The sequence below is a fragment of the Poecilia latipinna genome, unplaced genomic scaffold (assembly GCF_001443285.1).
Source record: "Poecilia latipinna isolate Pla-1442-1.1 unplaced genomic scaffold, P_latipinna-1.0 Scaffold1067, whole genome shotgun sequence".
Taxonomy (NCBI): Eukaryota; Metazoa; Chordata; class Actinopteri; order Cyprinodontiformes; family Poeciliidae; genus Poecilia; species Poecilia latipinna.
The window spans coordinates 20,414-48,191 of record NW_015113683.1 but is presented as its reverse complement, the minus strand read 5'-3'; the positions used below and the strand labels follow the sequence as shown (position 1 = coordinate 48,191).

At 38.8% G+C, this 27,778-nt stretch overlaps 2 protein-coding genes and 1 long non-coding RNA gene across 8 annotated transcripts in view; 2 read left to right on the top strand and 1 right to left on the bottom strand.

Moving 5' to 3' along the window:
• The window catches only part of hnrnpul1l (heterogeneous nuclear ribonucleoprotein U-like 1 like), a 38,562-nt gene extending 34,248 nt beyond the window's left edge, over positions 1–4,314 (top strand). For 4 of the 5 annotated variants that reach the window (XM_015051827.1, XM_015051823.1, XM_015051825.1 and 1 more), the window contains 5 exons: positions 1,336–1,504; positions 2,216–2,485; positions 2,901–3,049; positions 3,129–3,344; positions 4,017–4,314. In XM_015051827.1, coding sequence (XP_014907313.1) covers positions 1,336–1,504; positions 2,216–2,485; positions 2,901–3,049; positions 3,129–3,344; positions 4,017–4,133 — 921 coding nt within the window. In that variant the 3' untranslated portion in view covers positions 4,134–4,314. The remainder of the gene's footprint in view (positions 1–1,335; positions 1,505–2,215; positions 2,486–2,900; positions 3,050–3,128; positions 3,345–4,016) is intronic. The other variant, XM_015051824.1, reaches the window with a different exon arrangement.
• Positions 4,315–4,737: 423 nt separating this feature from the next.
• Positions 4,738–26,995, bottom strand: rasgrp4 (RAS guanyl releasing protein 4). 2 transcript variants are annotated; one of them, XM_015051829.1, is made up of 17 exons: positions 26,910–26,995; positions 18,725–18,900; positions 17,696–17,807; positions 17,454–17,516; positions 17,232–17,363; positions 16,219–16,360; positions 14,001–14,174; positions 12,996–13,112; positions 9,862–10,137; positions 9,697–9,777; positions 9,368–9,472; positions 9,160–9,269; positions 8,459–8,609; positions 8,346–8,382; positions 7,738–7,869; positions 7,420–7,622; positions 4,738–6,467 (listed from the first exon to the last, which is right to left on the bottom strand). In XM_015051829.1, the coding sequence occupies exons 1-17, from the start codon at positions 26,924–26,926 to the stop codon at positions 6,357–6,359; spliced, it is 2,139 nt and encodes a 712-aa protein (XP_014907315.1). In that variant the 5' UTR covers positions 26,927–26,995; the 3' UTR covers positions 4,738–6,356. The 2 variants fall into 2 exon arrangements, with proteins under 2 accessions (XP_014907315.1, XP_014907314.1); XM_015051828.1 differs by having other exon boundaries at positions 17,454–17,807.
• On the top strand, positions 6,388–27,208 carry LOC106959323 (uncharacterized). The gene is made up of 3 exons (XR_001427321.1): positions 6,388–6,474; positions 26,362–26,715; positions 26,932–27,208. It is a non-coding gene; the product is annotated as an uncharacterized LOC106959323 (long non-coding RNA).
• The last annotated feature ends 570 nt before the right edge of the window (positions 27,209–27,778 follow it).

Here is a 27,778-nt window from a genome sequence, read left to right as displayed (position 1 = left end):
TCTTAAGAGGGTTAGGTAAAATGCTGCGTATATCAAACTTAACATTGAAGTAATTTGACTTTGTATTTAACGCCTTGAAATTGGGCCTCTGTCCCTTTAAGAAGCTCCAACTCTTTCCAACACTCTGCCTTCTGCACGTCACGACGTTTCTCCATTGTGCCGTTTATAATGGATCTTAGCAGCCGTGGACTGAGTCGTAGTTTGTATTTTAAACTGAGCAGATGCACATTTCCACCAGGTGTTTGCTAATTGCTGCTGCCGCTAGTCTGAATCGTTTAGCTACAGCGCTCTGAAAACATTGTTCTTTAATGTGCGTTGACGTTACGGTATGGTTTGTCAGGGTGTCCACGCATCCTTTAAGTCTTTAACTCATGTATCGAAAATTAAGGCCTTAAAATTTCTTCAATTATTTTCTTTTATTTTTTTAAGTAAGTCTTACATTTGGTTGTGGCAGGACTAGTTTTTTTGTTTCTCTCGCGAGACTTTTCAGTCAGGCAAACGTCTGATTCGCTTTTGGACATCTTCATTACGTTCTGTACCTCTGTACGGTTGAGGCTACCGCTAACTAGCCGCTAATATACCTCTGCTAGCTACCTAGCTAACTTTTTAAAATTTATCGCCAGTTGGCTGGAAGACGTTCGTACATTTCTGTGGTGATAAAAGTCTCAGTCTTACGTTTGAGTTGGTGAAACTCTGCTGTTCGTTTTGAAAGGTTCAAGCGTTGAATTTTCATCAGGCACCTCAAAGCTGTCCTAAAAACAGAACATCTTGCATCATTTGTGTGCTTGTGGATTTACTCAGTTGTTTTTTATGTAAAAATGACAAACAGTTTATGGTTATTCGTCTTACTCGGTTTGTTTTGTCATAGTTTTAAAAATTGTTGATTTTTCTCCTTTTAATCTACTTTTATCAGGCAGAATATTAAATATTTCAAATCAAATCTATATGTTTGCACACCAACAGCATGAATAATTAACATTAGCGATCGCCTGCATGACATAACAAACATGCTCAAAATCTGCTTTTATTCACTGATGAGAAAGCTGTGCATCCTAATATTTTATTAAACTAACCAAACAGACGACAAAATTTAGTGCTTTTCTTTTTTGGGTCCCCCTGATAAACTAACATTGCTCTGCAGTCGTTGGGTTCTGGTTCCGGCTTCAAGGTGAGTCTGTGGAGTGACGAGAGGAAACCAAAAAACCCGTAGATTGACACCGAAGCCAAACCTCTCTCACTTGACTATTGCAGGGTTCCAGCTTCCTCCCAGTGGAAAGCCTTTACAAGTAAACAATAACAAACAAGCTTCTACTTCTTTCTTGTCACCATTGCTAGACAAATGTTTATGGATCAGCAAGGAGACGAAAAATGCGTCCTTTTGAAGGTTTTCAACGCAAGGCTATTGTAATTTGTCCCACGGACGAGGATTTTAAAGAACGAACATTAAAGCAAACCAATGAGCAGGGGAAGGATGTGCCCGATCATGCTGTGTTAGAAATGAAAGGTAGGAATGCTGTGGAAACAAATTTAAACAAACAAAACAAAAAATAATAATTTTTAAAAAAAAGAAACGATCTACTTTTTTTTTTATTTTACTTTTTCTGTGTTGTCTCTAAAATCAAACTTGGAAGATGTCCCCTCCCTTCCTCCTCCCCCTTTTACCCACCAGATATCAGACCTGGACTTTTATTTTTTTAATTTTTTTAAACAGTTTACATAAATTTGATTCCTATTCTTTGTCCCTTTTTCTGCCACTTTCCATTCAGACTCGAACACGCTGCAAACTGAGACTCGTTTCCTGTTCAGTTCAGATCCGAAAACCAAATTTAGTCGATTGGCGGCCATTAAAAGGCCGCTTCCTGTTGAGTCGATTTCTAAAACCGTTCCAGGATCTGTGTTTGGTTTGCGGTGATGTTCCCTCTTCACTACAACTTTTTAGTTGTCCTTTTTGTCCCCCGTCTCTTCTGATGTCCCCCTTCCTCTCTGTCTGTCTGAACAAATGTTTCCTCCTGGAGGCGACGTTTGTTCCCTTTGCTTTCTTTATCTGCTTCTGTTTTTGTCGCCTTTGCGTTGTACTAATTATTTCTCGTTTTTGTCTTCCGGTGGTGTGGCTGCTCTGGTCTTCACTACGCTCCTCCCCTCCTTCCCGTTCCCGTCTCTGTCTCCCCGTTTCTCTCCACCCGTCTCCGCTCGGATGGGTGGCCGCCCCTCGAAGCCAACTTCACGCTGCCGGAGCCGTGCGACTTCCTGGAGGACGTGGCGTTCGTTGAGCTGCAGCGCGAAGACGCCGAGAAGCTGCTGAAGCAGTACAACGAGGAGGGCCGCAAGGCCGGCCCGCCGCCTGACAAACGCTTCGACAACAGGCAGGGCGGCTTCCGCGGACGCGGCGGCGGCGGCGGCAGCTACCAGCGCTACGACAACCGTGACGGGTTTCGTGGCAGCTACCAGAACCGCAGCGGAGAAGGAGGCAGCGGGTACAGAGGAGGTGAGGCGCTTAACTTTATTGGCATTTTACATTATTACAGTAAAACATACCAATCACGCAGAACCTGGGGAACTGATGCGTCTTCTCAGTGGAATAAAACAAAGTGTTAGATCTAATGTGTAGTTCCCACAAGTCTGAACCGGAAGTGATCCGCGCCGTCTTAGTAGGCGAGCGCAGCACGACGCTTTGAGACCAACAATAAGAAAATATGTGGAAACTCTTCCCCACAAGCGAGAAATGGATACCTGGACAAAATGGCTGCTGTGGGGTTCGACCCGTATGAGACAGAGAAGTAAAATATGTCAGATGATCTCATATCATCACATAGTTAACTATAACTGATTAAACTGCTTTAACATTTTTGTTCCTTAAAAAGATGGAGATTTGTTATTTATTTTGTCTTTTTGTTGCCTAGGTTACAACCGCGGCAACTACAGCCAGAACCGGTGGGGTAACAGTTACCGTGACGGCGGCTCGGACACACGCGGCAGCTACAACCGCAACCAGCAGTCGGGCGGAAGCTACAACCGCCCCGCTTCCTACAACAAGACAGGATACAACCAGGTAGCTGCAGCTTCCCCTCAGCTGGTGGGGTTTGGTTTGGAGTCGGAGACATTTTACAATCTGGCGTTGCTTTGACCAGCAGGGCTACAGCCAGGGCTACAACCAGGGCTACAACCAGGGCAACTACAACCAGAACTACTACGGCAGCTACAGTCAGTACCCAGGATACAGCCAGAGCTACAGCCAGACGCCCACCACCCCACAGACCTACAACCACCAGCAGCAGCAGCAGCTGCCGCCGGCGCAGCAGCCGCCAGCGCAGCAACAGCAGAGCTACAACCAGCAATATCAGCAGGTCAGGCAACGTCTCCTCCTCAAGCAGAAAAAAAGAGAAATTTTGAGATTAATCTTAGAAATTTTCCAGACCAATGCTGGGTTTAAAGTCAAAATTTGTCCTCTTGGAAATTTTCTGAGTTTGAAGAGTCAAATGTTTGATCTTTGAAACTCAGAAAAGTCCAAGTTTACTGAAGAAAAATTTTTATATCAATTTTAAAAGTGCTGAGTATTTTTCTAGCAAATCTTAAACTTTAAGACTCAAAAATTTCTGTTTTTTTTCCTATAAAAATCTGAAGTTAGTCTAAAAAACTGACACATTTAAAATATTACTAAAGTTTTTCAGTAATTTGGCACTGTTCACCCTCCGTATAAGACTGGTCTGTTTATTTAACCAAATAGGACAGAAAAATGCTTAATATGAAGCTAAAACTTGAGTTCTGTGTAGATCATCTGTACAAAGGTGTTTTTAATGCTAAATGTAAACATTTTTACACAGCTTTGGCATAATATTAGCTGGGTTTTTGTTTTTTTGTGAATGGCCTTTTTTCTAGTCTGTATGCTTCAGTTAATCGATTAATCACAGCTAACCTGATTGTTTCAGTTTTGATGATGACAGTTCGATCAAACAATAAGCTGTTTTCAGCCTTCATGGATTGAAATCTGACTTTCTTTCCTCCCTCGTTTCTTCCAGTACGCTCAGCAGTGGCAGCAGTACTACCAAAACCAGAACCAGTGGAACCAGTACTACAGCCAGTACGGCGGTTACCCTGGACAGGGCAGCCAAGGCTCGTCTTCTGGCTCCCAGTAGCTTCCTCCTGCATCTCCTCCTCCTTCTTTCCCTAACACCTGTGACCTCTGACCTCTGCAGCTGATCATTATTGTTTTTGTACAGTTTAAGTCACCAACTATGGATCCTGTCCGTCTTAACGCGCTAGCCTCCCATTTCTCACGCGTTGTTATCCAGTTCGATGTGGGATTATTTTCACTAAGCATTGAACGTGAGGTGGTAGATGATAGATATTCTAAACTCGTAATGAATGTTATTGATTATGCATCAGACGTGGACGCCTGGCGTCCTCATTCCCCCCTCAGTTTGAAGAGGCGGTTGTGTATATTTATGGGCTACAGCGCGAGAAGGCAGGAAGAAACAGCCTGACTGAGCTTAACGGAGAACAAATGCATGCTTTTTACCTCTACTGCCCCTTTTCTTCTCTCTTGCTCTTTGCTTTTCAGTTACGGAGTGAGCATCTTTTATTTACCGCTATGGAATCCGAGCATTATGGAGCATTTTTATAGGTGTTGGTACTGTAGTATTTAATCTGACCTTTTGATTATGAGTAATCCTTTGCTGCTTGTGTAGTCGTAATTTGCTTTACTTTTATATATAATTTCTATCCCATTTTTTTTCTTTTATTGCTGTTTGAGTCCTGTAGTTCAAGCCAGTTTTTTTCTACCTTTAAAAAAAAAAAACAGAATCAGAGTTTTTGACCAGTTACGCCAGCTGTCTTGTCTTTATACAATAAACACAGTTGTAAACACCTACAGATGTGTGGAAAATGTCTTTTTGGTTCCCAATTTTTAAAGGAAAGTCAAACACAACACTTAACTTATGACTGTATTTGTATTTCTCTTTATTTGTTTGATAAAACTGAAATCAACAAAGGACAAAAGGAGGAAGATGAGAATAATTAGACCGTGTGTTGTTCCAGTGCAGTCCTGCTGAACCGTAAATGAAGAAATTTTATTTTCAGGGCAGGAAATAAACATTTTGTTGGCATGTTGCTTCAAAACATTATGAAGGGGTGCATAAAGAGCCCAATGTCGCACTGCATTCCAGTTACCTCGTACAAAACAGTTTTAGGGCCACACTAAACAAATAAAATGAGAATAAAGTCAGTATTACAGCTTTACCAGAATAAAGTTGAAATAATACAAGAGGTTGTAAACGACTGTCATGACTTTTCTCATATTCAACTAACTCATTCAGTGGTAATCTGTCTATTCTCATAATACAAAGACTTAATCGTATTATTTTGGCTATATTCTCATAGTTGTCCAATAAGCTGAAATACAAATTGTAATAAGTTATATCAAGAATTTACAAGACAACTTTACAAGAATATTCAGTTTTACGAGAAAGCAGTAGAAATGCAAGTCGTAATAGTATTAACGAATCCAGTGGAAATACAATTGCAAAAAATTGTCGAGATTAAAATCAAAATTTGAAAAGTCATAAGTATTGTATTATTTTGACTNCATTNTCTTACAACTTTATTCTCTTTTTACTTTAATTTTAATTTATTTTCTTATTGTGGCCCTAATACCTGGGAAGTGGGAACTTGAAGCTGGATTTTCCCCAAGGTAACAACATGGCGATACCCATAAACATCGTTTTCAATACATTTCAAGTGACAGTTTCCACCTTTAATTTTTTCATGTTATGTAGTTTCAGATGCTACATGTAACGTTGATTTGAGGCACATTTTTGCACATCTTGAAAAAATAAACATGTTTCCAACACATCTTGCTACTATTGATGTGAGGAGCGGCCATATTGAAACAGGAAGTCGGCATTTCCCAGCTCTTAGTAAAGCTGGAACGCAGCATCAGTTTCAGTGACATCAAATCCAATCCCAAATAAAGTCATGTGTTTACTTACCCAATTTACTAATCATTCGTCATATAGCTGCCGAAGTTGAACTATTTGTTTTTGCTGCTTAGTGTTAATTTCCTACCCTGCTCCTGTGTGCAGGAAGCTGTGTGTCCCAAGAAATGTCTGTAGATTTGCAGAAATTCATCTTAGCACCAGAAATGCAAGGCACGTGTTCTTCAAATAAAACAAGGTTTTCATAAATTACACAGGAAACAAACAAAACAAAACAATGCTTGAAAACTCCAGAGTCAAACTAACAAGAACGTCACAACTATGAAGTCCATTTACAGCCAAGAGTCTGATAAGTTCGACGTCAGCGGCGGAACAAATATGGCGGCGGCGCCGGTTGGCTTTTTGTCCGAGCAGGAAGAGGAGCGTTCAGTCCGGCTCTCGGCTTTTGTCTTTGTGCAGATGAAGCTCGTCCAGCTTGTCCTGGAGGAAGGAAACCGGCATGGAGCAACCTCTGCTTCGGTGTGGCAGCGTCTTGGCCTGGAAGGTGAGTGAAACGGGAAAACTGTTTAACCACAGCGCCCATGCTAACTAGCCTAGCAGAGAGAAACGGGGCGGGAGTAATCAGTTCGTACATGATAGTGATTGGCAGAGCTAAGAGCCGCTCCCTTGCTGTGATTGGTTGTTTCTGACTGAGCGGTTTCTTTCTACGGACAGCATTCCGTGTCTGTCTCACATCATACTGACGGTTACTACAAATGTTTTTAAAAAATAAGATGGCGTATTAGGACTGAAAAAAAGGAAGAGTATATTTCTGCCAGTATATTTTGTTATTAATAAAAACATGGGAAATTCTGAGTTTGAAAAGTCAAAAGATTTCCTAGAAAAAACTCAGAAATGTTGAGATTGTCTGAAATTTTCTAAAAAATAATAATATTTCTGAGTTTGAAAAGCTTACAAATTTTTTACTATTGAAACTTGGAAATGTTCATGTTTTTTTCTAGAAATTTTTTTAGATTAATTAAAAGATTTCTAGTTTTTTTTCTAGCAAAATTTAGACTTTTGGAGCTCAGAAATGTCCTTATTTTTCTAGAAAATTTAGGGTTTTTTTGGCAAAAATGTACTCATTTTTTTCTATCTACCATGGTGTCGTAAAAACATTGTTTAATCAAGAATTAAAATCAACAAAACATCATTTATTAAAATTTAAAACAATTACTCTTTAAAGTTAAAACACCTTAAAATTATGAGTGCAGTTTCCTTTAGCTGTAAGTTATTTAAAAAACATACATTTACAGGAGATTTTTAGCACACAGTGTTTTTCACTTAAAGTAGAAGCTCCTGTACAAATAATTAAAATAAATCTATCTTGCATACTGCAGCTTTAAATTTGATGCCAAATGGTATCCTATAGCGTAATCTGCTCTTGTAAAAATCAAAGTAAAGTTGGTCTAAAGATCCCCTCTTTCTGTCAGGTGTGTTTACATCTCACCCGTCTGTCAGGGGACGCGTGTCCAACACAGTTGAGGTGGTTTCCCCTCCGGTCTTTCCTCTCAGGCGTCCAAACCCCGGGGTCGGTCTGAGTGGAGCGGTCCGACAGCGTGGAATCGCCCATGTTCTGTGTCCAGTCTGACATTACTCTGTTCTGTTCAGTGTCGTTGCTTTGGGGGAAAACGAAGGCCTCTTCCTCTGAACCTGGTGGAGAGAATCACACACGAGGTTATTTACACAGAGGTGTGTGTGTGTGTGGGTGTGTGTGTGTGTGTGTGTGTGTGTGTGTGTGTGTGTGTTGTTTGGATAAAGCACGTACTCCAGCTGTTGCCCTTGGTTCTGGAGTCAGGACCAGGAGTGCATGGACATGACCCGGTTGTGTTTTTGTGTTTCTTCTGGCAACCCGTCCGCACCAGATCCCTGCAGTGTCGGTGACAGTTTATCCCACAATCTAAGAGCAAGACGCACAACAAGGACAAAACTTAACAAAACATTTTTAAGGTTCCCTTAAAAAAAGATCAAAAAGTTAACAGGTGAAGATGATTGTTTGTAAAGTTACATAGTCAAACATTGATGGTAATAATTTGGGTCCTGTAGCTCAGCTTGTCAAGAGAAAAAATAAATTTATCATTCATATTTTCACAGTGTTATTCACTTTTGATTTATAAATGTCACAATCCCAAACTAAATAACTGATTGAAGTTAAACATTTATCTTGGAGCTAAATATTTAGAACAAAGCTAAATATTTTTGTTTAATTGAACATTTAATGTCAACACACTAAATATTTAGAACCAAGCTGCATAATCAGTTAAATATTTTATTAGCTAACTAAATGTTTCAACAATCAGTGTGGCTTTAAGTTCTTTTTCTCCTGTAATAACAGTAAAAATGATTAATCTGTGGGCATGATGGGCCTTGTCTTACCTTTGCAGTGATAGCCCTGTTTGATGACGCCCCACAGCTGAACAGGGCAGAGACGACAGGTTAAACTCAACATTTGGTTCAAACCAGAAACACAACAAACCGCTGATGCTCACAAAGCCTCCACACGTGTCGCAGAACGTCGGCCGCTTGTACGTCGTCTCGTGGAAGTTATGCGTTTCGTTGAAGTTGTAGCCTAGCTTAGCGCAGACGGACATTCCTCTCATGAAGTAAGAGGTGATTTCTTCTCGGCTGATTTGCCCCTCCCTGGGAAGAAGAATTTATCAAATTAGGACCTAAAATCTAAAATCATGAGGGGTTTTTTAAATGTAGTAGATGTATTATTGTTTTTACGTTATTATTTATTGGATAGATAAAAACAAGACATTTTTCTCATAAGTGAAATGATCTGCCAGTGGAACTAGACCTGGGTTGCTAGGCGACGGGCTGGGCTTGGCTGGGGTTGCTAGGTAACGGTGCAGTAGAACATTCTACCAGTTGAACTAGAACTTTTTAAAGGTTTCAAGGATTTTTTAAAATTGTAATACCAGCTTCCCTTGTTTGTGGTACAAAATTTGGACTCGGGTCCCAGATTAAGACATCTAATAAAAATATATATAATAAAGTAATAACCATTTTCACCAATATTATTGACTTTAAAGTTAAAGCCAGCTTTTATTTCTTCCTTAAAAGCTACTTTTAAGGAAGTAACTTTAAAAGTTTCGTCTTATTTCAAGATATTTCGCACCAGAAAACAGGAAATGACTTAGTGAAATTTTGTGGTTTTTGCAGTGTGGGTCTGGCTAAGCGTCCCCACCTGTCAGTTTCTTGAGTACAGTAGGTGAATGGAAAGTTGGCTGCTATTTTCTCAAAGTCCTCCAGTGAAATGTAGCCGTCCTGGTTCAGGTCGTAGTTCTTCATGATGGACTGCAGGGGGCAGCAGAGAAGCAGAAGTTACTAACTGTCAGTTTTGCTTTAGGAGCGTCTGAATGCGCGGAAGTGAAAGGCAAGAGAGTCGTACTCACATCCACCATCTGTTTGACGTGTTTTGAGATGGTGTCGGAGTCGAGCCGGGGGGTGACCCCAGATCCCCATTCTGCCACTACTGGCGGTTTAACAGGAGCGACAGGCTGTGGACCGACACACCAAGGACTGTGAGAAACAAGAAGAAAAAGCACACCCACCACATAATACACTTCCCTAACGTACGACTCTTTGATGTGGCTCACTTTGAAGTATTTCTGCATAGAGCCTGTGCTTTTGGTTTCAAAACGTTACACCCACAGAAAGCGAGAAGATGTCCATTTTGTTTCATGACAAACAGGTTGCATAAGCTCACTCTGGATATCCATACCTGAATCTTAGGGTTTTTGGGCTCCTTGTTGTATGACAGCTCATATATCTCATCCTCTGTGTAGTACAAATCTAAAGACAGCTAAAGATTTAAAACACACATAAATTAAGATGTTCTTGAACTGCTTGGTGGCCATTTTTTTTAGTTTTTCTTCTTGCCCCCCACCGTGAGCAGATGCAGAAGGTCTTTGTTGGCCTCGAACGGCGGCTTGCAGCTGTGAATGGCCAGCAGGTCGTTGATGTTGCTGTACAGGTGCTGCAGTTTGCTCAGGTTGATCTTCTCCTCGTCTATGTAGTCCGGCAGCGCCTCGTTGAGCGAGATCAGGTCCTTCAGGTGGACACCCAGGATGGGCACCTTGAAGCCCCTGCACTCGTTGTAGACCCGCCGGTAGTTGCTGTAGTTGCTCCGCGAAGAGAGGAGTTCTGTGAATTCACTCAGGACCTGTTGGGCAATGAAGAGCGGGAAAAGTTGAGGTTGCTTCAACCTATTACTGTCAATCGATTAAAAAATGTAATCATGATTAATCACATCGTGATTAATGATATTATGATTGATCACGATAAATCACATCATGATGAATCATGATTAATCATAATGTCTTTCATCATGATGTGATTAATCACTATTAATCACATGATTAGTCATGATTAGTCACCTTATTAATCATGATTCATAACATCATTAATCACATTTATCATGATTAGTTATTAATGTGATTAATTAAAAGCAATCTGAAAGTTAACTGGTCTTTGTTACCCAAAAGGTCCATGATTAATCACGATTAATGACGATTAATCACGATTAATGACGATTAATCGCTATGCTTAACTTTGTAAGCTTGAAATATAAATGTGAACGTAGTTAAAAAGCAAATAGTTATCTTTTTCATTATTTCATTTTTTGCAGCAGAAAGCAGGAAATGTAGTTGCTGCGATACTGCACTGCAAAGACACAAAATCTTATCAAGTATTTTTTTGGTCTACTTTCTAGTGCAAATTTCTTATCACACTTGAAATAAGACAAAACTAATTTACAAGTAACTTTTGGTCAGATATAGAGGCTTGTTTTAAATTAATAATTCCTCAATAATGATGGAAAAGTTATATTTCCATTGGCAGATTATTTCACTTGTAGGAAAAATAACTTCTCTACCTTTTGAACTGTATTTTTATAGCATCATTCCTGATGAAACCAATAAATCAGCTCAGATTTCAGATGGGCGGTTGGCCAGTATGTCCATGTCAAACTGATCTTTTCCACCAGTTTCTATCTTCCTCGTCCACCTGACTGACAGATCTGCCTACCAGGTCACGTCTGCATGACCAAATTATTTCCAACATGTTAAGTTTAGATGTCAGGTTGTGTTTATGAACGACCTTTGGCAGATTTGACCTTTACAACATGTTCGGCGTGTGTTGACATCCTGATTGAAACTGAACCTTATCTTTGTTCTGCCACCTTCTCATTTACAGATTTATTTTTAGCTTTTATTTATTACTTTTTTTTTTACTTTAGCTGTTTAAGCTGCTTCATAAAAAGCTAAATATTCTGGTTCTCCTTAAAATAATTTACATTTTGCCTTTCAGACAGAGACTTTACTGTTCATTTCAGCTGAAACATGAGATCTGATCTGTATTTTCCGTGGCTCCATTGTAGGACCTTTTCTCTTTTTGGCGCACACTTATTCTTGGTTCGATTAGAAACATATTTAACAGATCTTTTTATCAAACTTATACAGGTTGTTATATGGCGTCCCTCAGGGCTTCGTTTTAGGCCCCTTTTTTGGAAATACTCCTTGGTTAGATTAGAATCTGTTTAACTCACTCTAAGCAGATTATTTCCACTTTACTGCTCATTTTAAAACTCTGAATCACTAAAATGATCAAACCTACTTAGTTCTTCTCGTTTAGATTATAGATGTTTTATAAATGTTTTTATTTGTTCTCTTGAAAAAAAGACATTTGAATGTCTCAAGATGGTACAAATCTCTTCCATAAGAGTATTTTTGATGGCTTAATGATCAGAGAAAAGGGGTTTAATAAACATTAAAAGAGTGAAACCATCAGGTGTTGCAGTGAAAAGTGCCTAGTCAAAGTCAAATAAACCGTTTGACAAATCCACCTCACCTAAAGGCGTAGTCTGGTTTTGTTGATCAAAAATAGGATAGTCCATTTTGCATTTGTCTTGGCTGCTGATATGGAAATATTAAGCAAATCCACCACAGACCAGCATCAATACGTTACAAAAGAAAAGCCTGGACAGCAAACAGGAAGTTGTAAACAGACTTTTTTCTCTGACAAAATGCTTTAAAACATCACAGGAGATCATATCTGCTAATCTACTGAAAGCTGGTTTGTGTTTTTGCAAGAGTCTTACTTTCAGTGCCCAGAATCCAGTTTTTTATTTTTAACTAAAAACTTATTCAAGTTCGTTTTACATCACAGTGTAGAGAATATTTCATTAATTTACTCTATTAAGAAGAACTGCAGCTTCAGAGGCAAAGTCTTAGTTCATAAGCTAAATATTTAGCCTTAAGCTAAATAATTAGCTCTGATCCACAAGCGAAATATCTAGCTAGAGGCCAAGTATTTACCTTCAAACTAGATACTTTGAAGCTAACTATATCTTAATTAACAAACTAAGCATTTAGTTTGCTGTCTTGAAATTAAATATGTACATTGTAAAGTAATTAGCTTATTTAGATTACTAACTAAATAGCTTGTAGCTAACTAAATTAACTATTTTGCTTGTAGCTAGCTATTTAGCAAGTTAAGCTAGCAGGCTAAATAACTTTGAGCTAACTATTTAGTAAGTTGAACTAGCTTGCTAAATAGCTACAAGCTAAATAGTTTGCATCAATGCACTGTGAGGATAAGTTGTTGACTTTTATGTATTAACCAATTAACAATTGGATAGAAAAAGTGCTTATTTTATCATTTATATATTTATTTAACCAAAATTTTTAACCAAGTGAAGCAAAAATGGTCCCTAAAGGAGTTCTGGGTTGAACATATTTTCAGATAAATAAGATTTATTTTATTTTATTTTAAATGCAAATTTTATTTATTGTTTTACAGCTTTGGCTTAATTACTGCTCTGACTGTGTTATTCTTTCATCAAATGGTCTTTTTTTAGTCTGTATACTCTTAACAATTAATTGATTACCAAATTATTTATATAAATAACTGATTAATCACAATTAATCGTTTCAGCCCTATAAGGTCACATCTGGAACCACTGAAGCTGGGAGGTAACCAGCCACCAGCCCTGACTCTGAGGTTCGCTTGGTACTGAAATACCTTGGTGATGTCAGGGGGCAGCAGGTTGGACGTGTCTTTGAGGCGAGAGATCGAACTGTGACAGAGGCCTCCGGTCACCGCCATTAGAGTGTTAAAGTTTTGCAAGGCTCTCAGTTTCTACAGGGGGGAAGAAAAAAGCATATTAAACAATTTGAAAATGACTCCCTACACTGCAAAAACACAAAACCTTACCAAGTATTTTTGGTTTGGTTTCTAGTGCAAATTCCTTAGTACAGTTAGACACAACTGATTTATAAGTAACTTTTTTTTTAAACAGATGCTTGGTTAAATCAGTAATTCCTTAATACTGATGAAAAATGACTAGCTCCACTCACAATTATTCCACTTATATCAATTCCCATTTTATGAGTGAAATCTACAAGTGGATCCAGTTATTTTGTTTCTTGCTATTTTTCATCAATATTAAGAAATTATTTACTTGAAACAAGCTCCTATCCTGAAAAGTTACGTCTAAATCAGTTTTATCTTATTTCAACTGCATTAAGATGTTTGCACCAGAAACTTGACCAAAATGTTTGGTCAAATTTTGTGTTTTTGCAGTGTAGAAGTTACAGAAGTATATTTCTGGAGACTGGGAGCCACAAGGGCAACATCAAACACATTTTGCACTGCAAAAACACAAAATCTTAAGTACTTTTTTGTCTAGTTTCTTGTGTAAATGTGTTAGTTCACTTGAAAGAGGACAAAACTGAGTTGGAAGTAAACTATCAGCAAGATAGGATCTTACTTTAAATCAAGATCTTTAAAATTTAAACCAATTAATTCCTTAATATAGTTGAGAAAGTACTATTTTCATTGGCAGATTATTTCACTTATAACAACAAATTTTCCTGTGTTATAAATGGAATAACCTGCCATTTTTCATCAATGCTAATGAATTATTGAATTAAAACGAGCTCCTATGTCTTCCTGAACGGCTGCTGATGTTTGCACCAGAAGCCAGACCAAAAATATTTGCAGTGCGTTTAAGAGTTAAAGTCGTACCTGAGCCACATGGATGTACTTGGTGAAGACCTGGGCTCTCTGCTGGGGGGTGTGTCTGCTGAGGATCATCAGCTGGACCCACTGCGAGACGCCGTTGCACATCATGACGGACCGCTCCAGCGCCGGGTTGTCCCTCACAGAACCTCGCACCACGTAGCTGCGGTAGTCCAGGAACTGACCAGAAAAAACGCATCGCATTAAAAGACAAACCAGCTTCTGAAACTCTCCACAGATTTTACAGATGACTTTTCAGTTTCTATCCTCTGATCTGTGACTAAAAGAGAAACAGAGTCACTTTAAGCTGCTGCTGCAGGAAAATCTCACACTGAAAACGTGCGAACACACACCCTTTAATCTGAGCACATTCGCTCAAAAAGGAAAAATCACATCTTTAGAAATAATCTGCAGCAAAATCCCCAAAGCCACTCATAAAGATTCATATAAAATTAATTTAAATAATAAATTAATCAGTCTCTAAAACCCTTTGATTAGTAATAATCAGTAACTTCTTAAAGTGACCTGAAGCAGAGGTCAATTTCTCCTCCTCACTGTTCAATTTGGGAAAGACATGAGAGCATGTTAATGTTATTGAGTATTTTAGCTTGATGTTTCTAACTAAAGGAGTGATTCTGCTGAAACGATTAATCGGATTAATTGTGATTAATCAATTATTGAAATAATTGTGAACTAATTTAGCTATCAATTAATCATTAACTGGAGTATACAGACTCTAAAAAAAGACAATTTTATGAAAAAAAACCCAATATAATCAGAGCAGTAATTAAAACAAAACTTTACAAAAATGCAAATATTTAAGATAAAAACCTTTTGTCTGTAAATATGTTTCACCCAGAGCTCCTCAAGCAGCTTCACCTGATTCAAATCTGTGAAAATATGTCCTGTTAAACACCTTTTGTGATCCAGTTATTAAAAATAAACAGATCCGCCCTATGCTGTTCTGATGTTGAGCAGAAAGAGCTTCTAGCATGTTGATGTTAAACGTATTTACCTTAGCAACAAATGATCAAGCGTTCACTAAAAAATGCTGTTGTTGCGTTTTAGGTAATAAAACATTTATTTCTTATTTGAAATAGCAATTGGCGTATTTGTTTTACATTTTTAATGTATTTGTAATATTGTATAAAAATGCAGAAGTAATTAAATGAGAAACCTGCAGAATGTGCCATTTTTAATCTGATTAATCAATAGAATAATCGATTAATTGATAGAACAGTCGATTAATTGATAGTGTAATTGATTATTTAAAGTTGCAGCTCTGTCTTGGTTATATTTCTAGTCACTTTTGCAGCCTCCATAGGAGCCTCTGGTCGGCCATTTTCTAAGCTGTGTGCAGTTTGTCCCCAGAGAAGTGGCACAGATTATGGCATTCAGGTCATTCAAGGCTTTGCGGTTGAGCAGATGTTGAAATCAAACTTTGTGCTGCACTTTCTGTCAGGTGGCACTGAAACTGATGTCATTTTGCATGAGAGAAAACAAAACAAAAAGTCAATGTATAGTTTACAGTGCGGCCCGGTGGTCATTGATTTGGACTAACTTTTTGTGGCCCCAAACTTCAGTTGAAGAAAGAAATCAATTTGTTTATCAAACGTTTTATTTCTAATCTGCGTGCATTTATTATTGGCATCATTTTCTTATAATAGAAATTGCTTTATTTTATTTTTTAGTTGTTTTTTTTTTTTTTTTTGCCAGTGAGTAATTTTGACTGAGTGATTTTGGACCACGTGATAAAATTTTGGACATTCCTCACATAAGGGTTTCATATGGGTCAAAATCGATAATTATTACATAGTTTTTTTTGTTTTAAATATCTGCCAAACTGTCAAACTAGTCACCTGACCTTCAGTTTTCTCTCCACACCGTTGATTTTTATTTTTAATCAGTTACGAGGCGCAGTGGGGAAACTTGAAACTGCTACACAAGTTACTCAGAAGGTCGTTGCTAGGCAACGAAGTTGGGGGGAAACCTGAAACAGCTTCTTTCCCAGAAGGTTGTTGCTAGGCAACCGAGCGAGCAGGTTAGTTGATTCCACCAACTTCTCTTAGTGGTTATGGATCAGAGCTCAGTGAATATTGAGTATTCCATCAGATATATTATCTATTGATATTGATCATGTATTTATCCAGGCACATATTGTTATTGATTTGTTGCCCAGCCACAGCAGTCATCCGTTTCCACCGTCACTGAGCTGCAAACGTACCGAGACGTTGCAGAAGTTTTTGAACTCCAGGTAGCTCAGATGCTCGGCCATCTCATCCGGCTCCATGTGGTCGAATATTAACGACACCTTCCTCTTCTTCACCGAGGGCGAAGGCGCCTGCGATGCGTTCAGATGAGGGTTTCTGGGAAAAAAAAACCAAATAAAAGAACAGAATCAGGACAGAGATAGACAGACGTTTTATTTATAGAGAGTTTTCAGACATGCCCAACTGAGCAAACGACAACTCCTGCAGTACATGGTGGTGCAATGCAAAAACACAAAGTCCTACCGAGTATTTCTGTCTAGTTTCTAGTGTAAATCTCTGTTTTGATTATTTCAAGTGTTTACAGGCAGCTTTTTAGACAGACATAGGAGCTTCCTTTAAATCAATAATTCCTTCTTATCTATAAGCTTTACAAGGTTATAAGAAGACATTTCTAAATTTTAAAAGTGAAATAATCTGGCAGTGGAAGTTAATCAATATTAAGAAATTATTGGCTTAAAATAAACTCCCATATCTTACTGAAAAGTTACTTGTGAGTTAATTTTGTTTTATTTCAAGTTTACTGAAATATTTGCACTAGAAACTAAACAGTGTTCCACACTGCAAAAAACACAAAACATTACCAAGTATTTTTGGTTTGGTTTCTAGCACAAATATTTTAGTACACTTTAAATAAAACAAAACTAACTCACAAGTGTCTTTTCAGTAGGATATGGGAGTTTTAAGCCAATAATTTTTGAAAATTATTTTATTGTTCCACTGGCAGATTATTTAATTTATAACAAGACATCTTTCCTGTCTTATAAGTGAAGTAATCTGACAGTAAAACTAGAACTTTTTCATCAATATTCAAGATTGTTGACTTAAAAGAAGCTTATAGATCTTCCCAAAAGCTACTTCTAAGTTAGTTTTGTCTCAGTTCAAGTGTCCTGAGATGTTTTACTAGAAACTGCTGGAGTAAAACTACTTTGTGTTTTTGCAGTGTGTCTCTAACGACAACATGACTCACATGCAGGAGGTGTCGATGAGCTGCGAGTGCGTCTTCTCTCCGTCCAGCCGGACCAGCTCCCATAGATCCCCCATGGTCTGCTCCAGGAGGGGGTCCTTCTCAAAAACGGCCGGGAACTGGCTGATCCACTGCCTTACCCCCGGAGCCCAACACAAAACATGTTTACGACTTGCAAACCGAGCCGGAGGACCGTTTCTGCCGCTGCCCGCTGCCCTTACTCACCTGACCAGGTGGCAGATCTGCGCCCGCCTCAGTCCCCGTTTGTCTACGGGACAATCCTTATAAGTGACAGGAAATGGAGTCAAAGATTCAAACCTGAATGAAGGATATGAATGTGAACTCCCAGCTGCTCTGCAGGAGTCCAAACAAAGCTTTGGCTGTTTGCTGATCTGATTATAACTTTCTAAACATGTGATTTTGGAGCGGAGCTCCAGTCGGTCCAGCAGCAGTGGCTCAAAGGATATAAGGTGAGGAGTTTCTGGACGAACATCTGAGACGGAACCACCCAGCTGTGCATCATCAGGGTCATGTGGACCAGCTGCGAACCGCGGGAGCTGGGCATCTTCCCCTCCGAATCTGGGAGAAAAAACACAGTGATGCGTTTGCTGGGATGAATTTATTCAAAATGGGACAAAGAAGAGCACAGAGATGTGCTGCACCAGCTAGCTAAACATGCTAATTTCCACCTGTTCTCCATCAAAAACATGAAATATTAAAATTCAACACAAAGAGAAATTAAAATAATCACAACAAAAACCATCAGAAGAACAAAACCCTGAAAAAAACACAAAATGTTCCAAAGTATTTTTGGTGTAAATATCTTATTACACATGAAATAAAACAAAAATAACTTTTCAGCAATATATAGAAGCTTATTTTAAGTCAATAATTTCTTAATATTAATGAAAAAGTAAAAAGTTCCACTGGTAGAATGTTCCACTGCCCCGTTACCTAGCAACCCCAGCTAAGCCCATCCGTTACCTAGCAACCAGTTCTAGTTCCACTGGCTGATTATTTCACTAACATGGGGAAACTGTCTTAATATAACTGAATAATGGCCCCAGTTTTACTAGAACTTTTTCATCAGTATTGAGGAATTATTGACTGAAATAAAGCTCCCATATCCTGCTGAAAAGCTACTTGAACGTTCATTTTATCTTATTACAAGTGTGGTAAGATATCTGCACTAGTAACTGGGCCAAAACTAGTTAGTCTGAATAGAGTCTGTGTTTCTGCAGTGCAAGTGACATATTTCTCAGCAGATCTCCAGGTATTTGTGTTTTAGTTGAGCTGATTGATTTAAAACAAAAAGCAGGAAGAGTTTCTGCATCCCATCTAAACAGAGCTTCACTGTATGAAAACCCTTTCCTCCCCGTTTTTGTCTGTCTTATGCTTTCTCTCCATTATGTAACCTTGTTTTGATGGCGACTAAAGGCACATGACAGACTCTGTAGGCACATGTGTGTGTTTGCAACAAAAAGCAGGAGACGAACCGAAACAGTTGAGGCAGCGCTGGATGAGCTCGTCCAGGCTGGCGGCGCTGGCGCTGGGCGCAGAGCTGGGGCTCTGCAGGGCCTTGCTGATGTCCTGCGGACTGGGGCATGTGTTCCTCCGGCGCTGGACCAGCTTCTTGCTCTTCAGCCCGCCGGGAGTCTCAGCATTGGGTTTCCTTAGAGCGAGACAGAGGAGTTTGGGGGGGAATAGAGAGCAGCAGACAGATTTAGAACATCAGTTGTCTAGAAATAAGTAGAGCAACTTGTGGCGAGCTCGGCGCGGGTCAGCATGTGCGGAGGCGCAGCGCCCCACATCAGATAAACTGAGCTGCATCGCTGCAGCTCTGTGAGGTGTCACGCACAGAAAGCAGCTCAGCTTCAGACTCTGCACAGAGACACTGGTTTGGTTTCATTATTCTAAGTCACACAGAAAAGCCAAATGAAAGAGAGCTGCAGCTTTTAGAGGTTTTTAGGTTTATTTACACATTTGAATGCTCTGCAGAAACGTAAAACAAAGTATCTCTATCTCGAAATTTCTTAGTACACTCGAAGTAAACAAAATAAACTTACAAATAACTTTCCAGGAAGTTATTGGGGCGTGTTTTAAGTAGATTCCCCAGCAGATTATTTCACTTACAACATGGGAAAAATGTCTTCTCATAAGTAAGATAATTTGCTAGAACTCAAACAATCTCTTATGTCGTCAAATTATATCGTCAAAAAGTTACTTTTAAGCTAATTTTGTCTTATTTCAAGAGGACTAAGATATTTGCACAAGAAACTAGACAAATATAGTTGGTATGATTTTGTGTTTTTACAATGTGGTCTGGTTTCTAGTGCAAATATCTGAAATTAGGGAAAACTAACACTTTTTAAACTTTTTATGTTACCTAGCAACCCCAGCCAAGCCAGCCCGTAACCTAGCAACCGAGTTCCTACTTGTAAGTCATAAATTCTAAATTTTCTCTTACTCCAAGTGTGTGAAGGTATTTGCATCAGAAACTAGACTAAGATACTTGGTAATATTTTGTGTTTTTGCAGTTTCTATGCTAAGATTATTGAAATGTTTTGGGACCACTGAGGAAATCTAAATGAGATTGAAGCATGTTATTTTAAACACATGGTTCATAAAAACCCCGTTGAGCTCATTGAGTTTTAAACGAATCTGTTAAGCTACGTTGCAATCCGGGGGAGCCCAAAAAAGTCCAAGTTACGCCATTTCTGGATGCCGTCACCGTGGCAACACGTCGCACACATACACACACATGGAAACCTCGCTAGTGCAATTGTTCTTGTGAAATACTGGAAATACGGTCCCGTTTGAAGTTATTGGCTCAGCTCTGCCGAGTCACACAGGGTGAGAGCTGTGACGTTTCAAGGTCTCCTTCACGAATGCCCACTTTTTCTGCGTGTCGTGATCAGATTTGTGCTTCCTCTTCAAAATCCACGTTGAGCAACGTTCGACTTTATTTCACAATAACAACTCTCTGATTCTCTTTGCTCCCTTTTTTAAAGTGCAACTGAAAAAACACAATTTTACCAAGTAGTTTCATCTAGTTTCAAGTGTAAATATCTTATTACACAAAACTAAATGAAAAGTAACTTTTCATCGAAAAATTTGAGCTTATTTTAAGATTATTATCTTAAATTCCTTATTCCTTATTCCTTAACATTGATGGAAAAAGTTCAACTGGCTAATTATTTTTCCTATGTTATAAATGGAATAATCTGCCAGTACTTAATGTAAATAATGAAGAATAACTGACTTAAAACAAGCTCTTATTTCTTGTTGAAAAGCTACTTATAAGTTAGCTTTGTCTTATTTTAAGTGTAGAAACATATTAGCTCTAGAAACTAGACCAAAATACTTGGTAAGATTTTGTGGTTTTTCAGTGTATGGTGTCAAAAGACTGTGAAACAATCCTAATTCTTGTTTGTTTTACACTTTCATTATGAGTCTCTTATGAACTAAAGACAGTGTTGTCTTTAGTTCACGTTTCTCCAAAGAAAACGGAGATGCTAACTGTTTGGTGGTAAAATTGCTGAACTCGTGGTTCATAATCAAAGCTTTTAGCTGCTACATCTTGCTGAAAAGTTGCTTGTTGCTTAGTTTTGTCTTATTTCAAGTTAAATAAGATATTTGTGTAAAAACTAGACCAAAAGTGCTTGGTGAGACTTTGTGTTTTTGCAGTGCAGCACTCATTCTGGGCACGTCGGGTTCACCCTGAAGTAAAGCTTGTCGTTTTGCTCTCGGCTGCTGCCGTTCGTGTCCGTCTGACGGGAGAGCGATCTGCATGAAACCGTGTCAGCCTCTCCGCTGACGGCTGTACCAGGAAACGCAGCCGCTTCGGAGAACTCACAGAGAAGTTCCCTGAACGGCCAGACTTACATCCCCTTCTCTTCACTTCTGTGTGTGCGGCTCATTTCCCCCGGCCTGCTGGCGCTCGCCACATGCACACACACACACACACACACACACACACAAACAGAAAACAGGAGCTTCAGTTTGTGCACAACACACAGGGTGACATTAACCTGTCTATTTATACCAACAGACGCCCCTATGCGCAGCTGCACCCAGGTAGAACGCCACACACCCCTCAGTGGTGACCCCTGACCTGCGGCATCCTCACTGCAGCTCTGCAGGTGGTTCATGTTAAAACCTGCAGGGCGGCGAAACTCACCTCCCCCCCCACAAACACACACACACACACACACACACACTGCCTACTATATTCAAAACACTCCCCAGTACAGCGTGTACCACTGTGGTTCAGCTCACACTGCACTGCAAAAACACAAAATCTTACCAAGTATTTTTGGCTTTGTTTCTAGTTCAAACATCTTAGTGCACCTTAAATAAAACAAAACTAACTTACAGCTAAAACTTCAGCAAGAAACAGGAGCTTGTTTAGGTCAATATTGATCTGAAAAGTTCCTGGCAGATTATTCCAGTTATAACCTGGGAAAATGTTACAAGTGAAATAATCTGCTTTAGTTTTTATAAATATTCAAGTTATTTGCTTAAAACAAGCTCTGATATCTTGCTGAAATGTTGCTTATAAGTTAGTTTATTTCAAGTTGCACTGGAATCTAGACAAAAAATACTTAAGATTTTGTACTTTTGTTAATGATAATGCATTTCCAAAAATATTTTCAAGTATTTATGTCTAGTTTAGTGAAAATATCTTGAAATAGGACAAAACTAACTTACAAGTAATGTTTTAGCAACATATGAGCTTTTATTAAGCAATAATTCATTAATACTCATTAAAAAGTAACTGGTTCCACTGGCAGATTATTTCATAAGTGAAATAATCCAGTGTCTCCTGTATCTTGGTGAGAAGTTACACAATTTACCCAAAATTTATTGTCTAGTTTTGAGCGCAAACATCTTATTATTTGAAATAAAACTAAATGAATTTACAAATAAATTTATAACAAGATATATTAGCTTGTTTTAAGTCAGAACGTCCTTAATATTGATTTAAAAATACCAGTGTGACTGGTAGATTATTTTACTTATATCATGTGAAATACTTTTTCATCAATATTAAGGTATTACTGACTTAAAACATGCTGAAAGTTACTTTTAAGTTGGTTTTGTCTTATTTCAAGTGTACTAACATATCTGCACTAGAAGCAAGACAAAATATTTCAGTGTGAAACACAAAAAGTACAGTTTGTCTAATTTATAGTGCATTTATCTTAATACTTGTAATAAATAAGACAAAAGTAACCTTTAAGTAACAATATTGTGTTTTTGCAGTGTATTTATAAGGAAGAAGCAGAAGAAAAGATGCTAAATCAAGCCGTTTCCCCTTTTTATTCCTTTTATTAAACCTTCTAAAATAAAACCGCAAGGAGTTATTTTTACCCCAAAAACTTAAAATAAATTAAAAGTTAAATTAATCACAGTCCTGAGTGAGTCGGTGGTTTCTCTTTCATCTGTTCGCCCTTTGGCTCAGGTTGAATCCACCTGCTGTCGACCCAGCCGCGCGCGCACACACACATACACACACGCGCGCGCGCGCGGAGAGCCTGAGAACGCTGACGGGGAAACATTGTTGACGTCATGACGTTCGGCAGGGAATTTCCCCTCGGCTTTGCGTCTCAGGTGCGACACGCCGCAGTTTCTCTGTTTTTCACCGAACAACCAGAACAGAGACGGCGCTGTTGGTAAACATGCAAATCTGAACACAAGCGGACTCTGTCTGCGTCCGTTCATTTGCATCCGGCTCTTTCCTCCGAGTCCTGCAGATTCTGTGATTCTAAATTTAACGGCGCTTCCAGGGAAACTGGACTTTCTGCTGAATTTATCCGCTCTGCCTTCCTTTAGGTGGAATGTTGGTTCAGTTCAAACGAGTTTTGAGTTGAAAATCCTTTTTTTCTCCCTAATTAATATGAAAAAGTAACTTTACTTGCATAATAATACATTTAATAAGACACTAATGTGAGGTTTGGCTTAATTTTTACAGTAGATCTGGGTAGTAGCTAGTTACATTTACTCCATTACATGTATTTGAGTAACGTTCTTTGGAAAAAAAATACTTTTAGGAGTATTTTACTACGCTGTACTTTGAGTAATTTTATTCTGAAGTATTTCTGCTCTTATAAAATTTCTGGATTTTCTACCAAATGAATGAAAATCAAACACGTTTTAACCAGAAACCCACCAGAAACACACCTGCAGTTTCTGTTAAAGTTTCATCAGTTTTTTATTGAAAGAAACTGATTTGGAAACATTTTATTTTATTTTTTGATACTTGTATGAATTGTTGTCATTTTCGTCCTTAAAATACCAAAATGTCCACTTAACTTTATATTTTGCTCCTTCTGATGATGTCATTTTTAAATATTAAATGATTGATAATTTGATCAGTTACTCGGTGCTTCTTACTTTATCTTGAGTATTATCTTTGGGTACTCTGCCCACCTGTGGTTTAGTTATTTCTCTTTTGGAGGAAATTATTCTCCATTTTGTTGGTTTATAATTAAATATTTTTTCACTTCTAGCAACAAAAATATTTTTCTTCTAAAATTTTCACTTTGTTTTGTCAAACGTGTTTGAGTAAAAAGAAACAAACGCAACAAGTAGAGCAAAATGTTTGTTTTACTTCACCTTGTTCAGTGTAAGAACATTTACACTTTGCCTTATCGGCCACACAGAATTACTCCAAGGACCACAAACGGCCCTCGCGCCACATGTTGAACCCCCCTGCTTTGGGGGGAATCTGACCCAGAAATCAGCGTCTGGGTTTGCGCTCCCTGCCCCAATCCCGGGCGCCTCACTCTGGCAGGGGAAATGCAAATTCCTGGCTTTCTTTTCTTAATTGATTAATTGATGCCCGGGCCCTTTGAAGGCCTGGATTGTGCGACTCCCTGCGCTTCGCTTCTCACAACCTGGGCTCTTGTTCCCTCTGCATGAAGGGCCATTCATCTAACACTGCACTGCAAAAACACAACGTCCTACCAAGTATTTTTGGTCCAGTATAGTGAAAATAGTGCATTTGAAATAAGACAAAACTAACTTATTAGGAACTTTTCAGCAGGAAATAGAAGCTGGTTTTCACTCAGTAATTCCTTGATACTCATGAAAGAAAAGCACCATTTGCAGATTATTTAACTTATAACGACATATTTTTCCCTTTTATAAGTAAAATAATCTGCAAATGGAACAATAGATTTTAACTTTTAATAGGGGAAAAAATGTCCACTTTACTTTTAAGATTATTTTAACTATAACTACTTATACTTATTTACTTAAAACGCGCTCCTATATTTTTCTTTAGTTATTTGTTAGTTTGTCTTATTTCAAATGTGCTGAGATATTTGCACTAGAATCTAGACAAAAATATTTTACATTTTGTGTTTTTACAATGTGAAATATATAGCAAAAATTAAAAAATCTTACCAACTATTTTGGTTTAATTTAGTGCAAATATCTTAGTACACTTAAATAAGACTTAAAAGTTACTTTTAAGAAAGATATAGGAGCGCGTTTTAAGTAAATAAATCCTTAATATTGATTTTAAAAGTTCTAGTTATAAATTAAATAATCTGCCAGTGAATCAAGACATTATACTTTAAAAGTTTATACTTATAACTCATATTTTTTTCATCAACATTAAGGAATTATTCATTTAAAACAAGCTCCTATATCTAAGTTACTAAGTTAGTTTAGTGAACTAAGACATTTGCAATAAAAACTAGACCAAAAATAGTTGGTAAGATTTTGTGTTTTTTCAGTGTATTATGCAAGGTTGGGTATATTTAATTCATTTATGCTGAGTAATTCCAATGATTATTACTCACAGCTAATAAAAACCCAAATTCAGTCTGAAAATTCAAATATTGCAGAGCACCAATCAGAAAACAGCATTTTTGACGCAATCTGACGGCAGCTGTTGGAAAACCTGCCGACTCGGCAGTTTGACCGTCACTGACACCACAACCCGGATGAGCTTCTTAAAGATGCTGGACGTTTACAGACTCCTGTCGAGGCATGTTAACAGAAAATTGAGTGGAAGGAAAACATTTGATAGAAGCCAGAAGAATGAATGCTTCTACCCTTCAAGCTCATTGGAGAGTTTGAAGATTTATAAAATATGGGGATTCAGGAAGGATTGACTCTGCACTGCAAAACCACAAAACGTTACCAAATGTTTTTGGTCTAGTTTCTAAACATCTTGGCACACTTGAAATAATACAAAACTGACTTACATGTAACTTTTTAGCAAAGATATAGGAGCTTATTTTACTTATGACAATTTTCAAATGTAAAAACTATTAAAGAAAAACTCAAAACCACTTTTTTCTTGCTCTCTGTGTCGGCTACGCTACAAACACAAACCCGTTGCCGTAGCAACTGACTGACAACAACGCCGCTAATGTATCAGGATTCAACATCAAAACACACACAAACGTTTCCCACACAAAGAACAGAACAGCTTTATGTTGTTAGGTCTGATGTTTATTTATCTTTCATTATTAGTTGATCTCTGTGGGAGATTAGCTACAGCTGCTATTAGCTAAGCTAACATTGCGGTGATTCGTTTGCTAATTTAAACACCTGCTCTGTTTATCTGTCAGTTGTTTAGGTCGCCTTTCTTTTTTTATTATTCTGTAACTGAACTGAAATGCACAGAATCCTGCAGCACATCTACATGTTAAGATTGTCATAGTCAAGCTAGCATAACTTGATTATGACTGTCCTATTTTTTTCTTAATTAAAACTTTTTCCTGACCTTTTCTAGTTGTCGTAGTTTAGCAAATCCCTTTTTCTTTTATAGATCAGATGTACATTCGTTATGTTAACAACTTGACAGCTAGCTCCAATGCTAGTCATGTTGGCTAGCAGTTTTTGCCCTCCAGAAGGGGGATGGGTGCAGGAACTTGCTCGTGTTACGTCACAACATGTTTCTAAATTAGCATAGGGACAATTATGTAACCCACAAACAATGGCCCTTATGGGGCCCAGTTTTCAGCCCATCTTCTCCCTGTTTGGGCCCAAATGAAATCAATTCTTGGGAAAGGCGGCGGTTAAAAATTAGTTTCCAGCTACTGTGAGAAACCGTCCTGTCCTAGCAGACGTGTTGTTGGTTTCTGTGCTCCTGTTAATTCAGTGTTTTCCCCAGAGGGAGGGGAACCACGGTTGCGTGGCGGCTGGTTCGGGTCGTCTTTAAACGAAGCCGGCCCAGAACCCACACGTTCAATCCAGTCAATCTGATAACGCCTGCGGTCACAACTCCAGCAGTGGGAAATGGAAAACGTACCAGAGAAAACACCAAAACGGGACGCAGTCTTCTGCAGCAAATGCAAACTGAGGTGTTGTGGATAAAAACTGAAAACGGTTCAGTTGGACAGAGAAGGAAAATTTAAAAAAGCAGAAGACGTTTTCCACAGAAAGGCTGAGCGGTTACACAGCCTGACTGTCAGGGCTGGGCTGTGTGCAGTGTACACACACAGAGATAACTTCTCCTGTCTGACAGGTGAGCAGGTCACACACACACTTATTCTTCTTTTTGCAATAAAATAAACATGAGAAAAGAAAAAGGCTCTCGAAGCGAGAAGTAAAAACCAACAGGCTTTTGTTTCTTTGAACCTTTTGCACAAAAACCACACCAACACTGCATCTCACATTTAACCTCAGAGTTCACAGCTCAGCCCGCTGTCTGTTCTTTACCTCTTGGTCTTGTTCATTGCAGCGCTCTCCTCCTCCGGTGGCGATCCGCTCGGGCATCTGAGCTACAGCTCCATGGTTGACCCCTACGCTCCCGCCTCCTCCTCCTTTTCCTCCTCCTGTTGTGTGTGTTTACAGGCGGGCGAGATGAGGGCCGCCTCACGCAGAGAAGTCATCCACGCCCGAGGAAACCGGCCCGTCGCTCCGTCTCTCGCTGCTGCCTATCGACCGCAAATCAGCAGCAGAGCAGTCCTGCTCATGTTGCCGCTTCCTGCAACAAATTAAAGTTTAGAGAAGGCGCCTGAAGCGAGCTTTTTGGGTGCAAGTGCAAGAGCTGGCAGGTTTCAAGCACTTATCCCCCTTCAACATAAACAAGTCAGCATCTTAGATGGAGGAACTGGCTCTGGCAGATAGGGGAACTTACTGCAGTTTCTGTTTGTGTGTAAAAGTGTGTGTGTTTGTGCGAGGGGGAGGGGTGAGCAGCAAATACAAGTGCAACACCAAGAGAGGAAGGAGGTGTAGAGGTGAGATAGTGATGAGCAATCATATGAGCCCCATCAGGAGGCTTTGCATGTCACACACTTTCTGCAACACTTAGGCAAGCAGCAGCAGATAACGGGGTATTTCAGCAACATCTGATGCAGATGCAAGGAAAAGCAAAACACAAAACGTTAGCCACTGAGAAATTCAGGACAATTTATTTTTAAAAAATTCACTAAAATCGCCAATTGGACAAATGTTTGGTGTCAAATCATAACCTACATATTGTGAATCTAATCAAATCAAATTGATGTTGTCTTAACTTTTTCTGGTGGATATTTTTCAAAATGGCCACCATGCTTGTAATATGTAACATCAGCAGAAGTTATTGG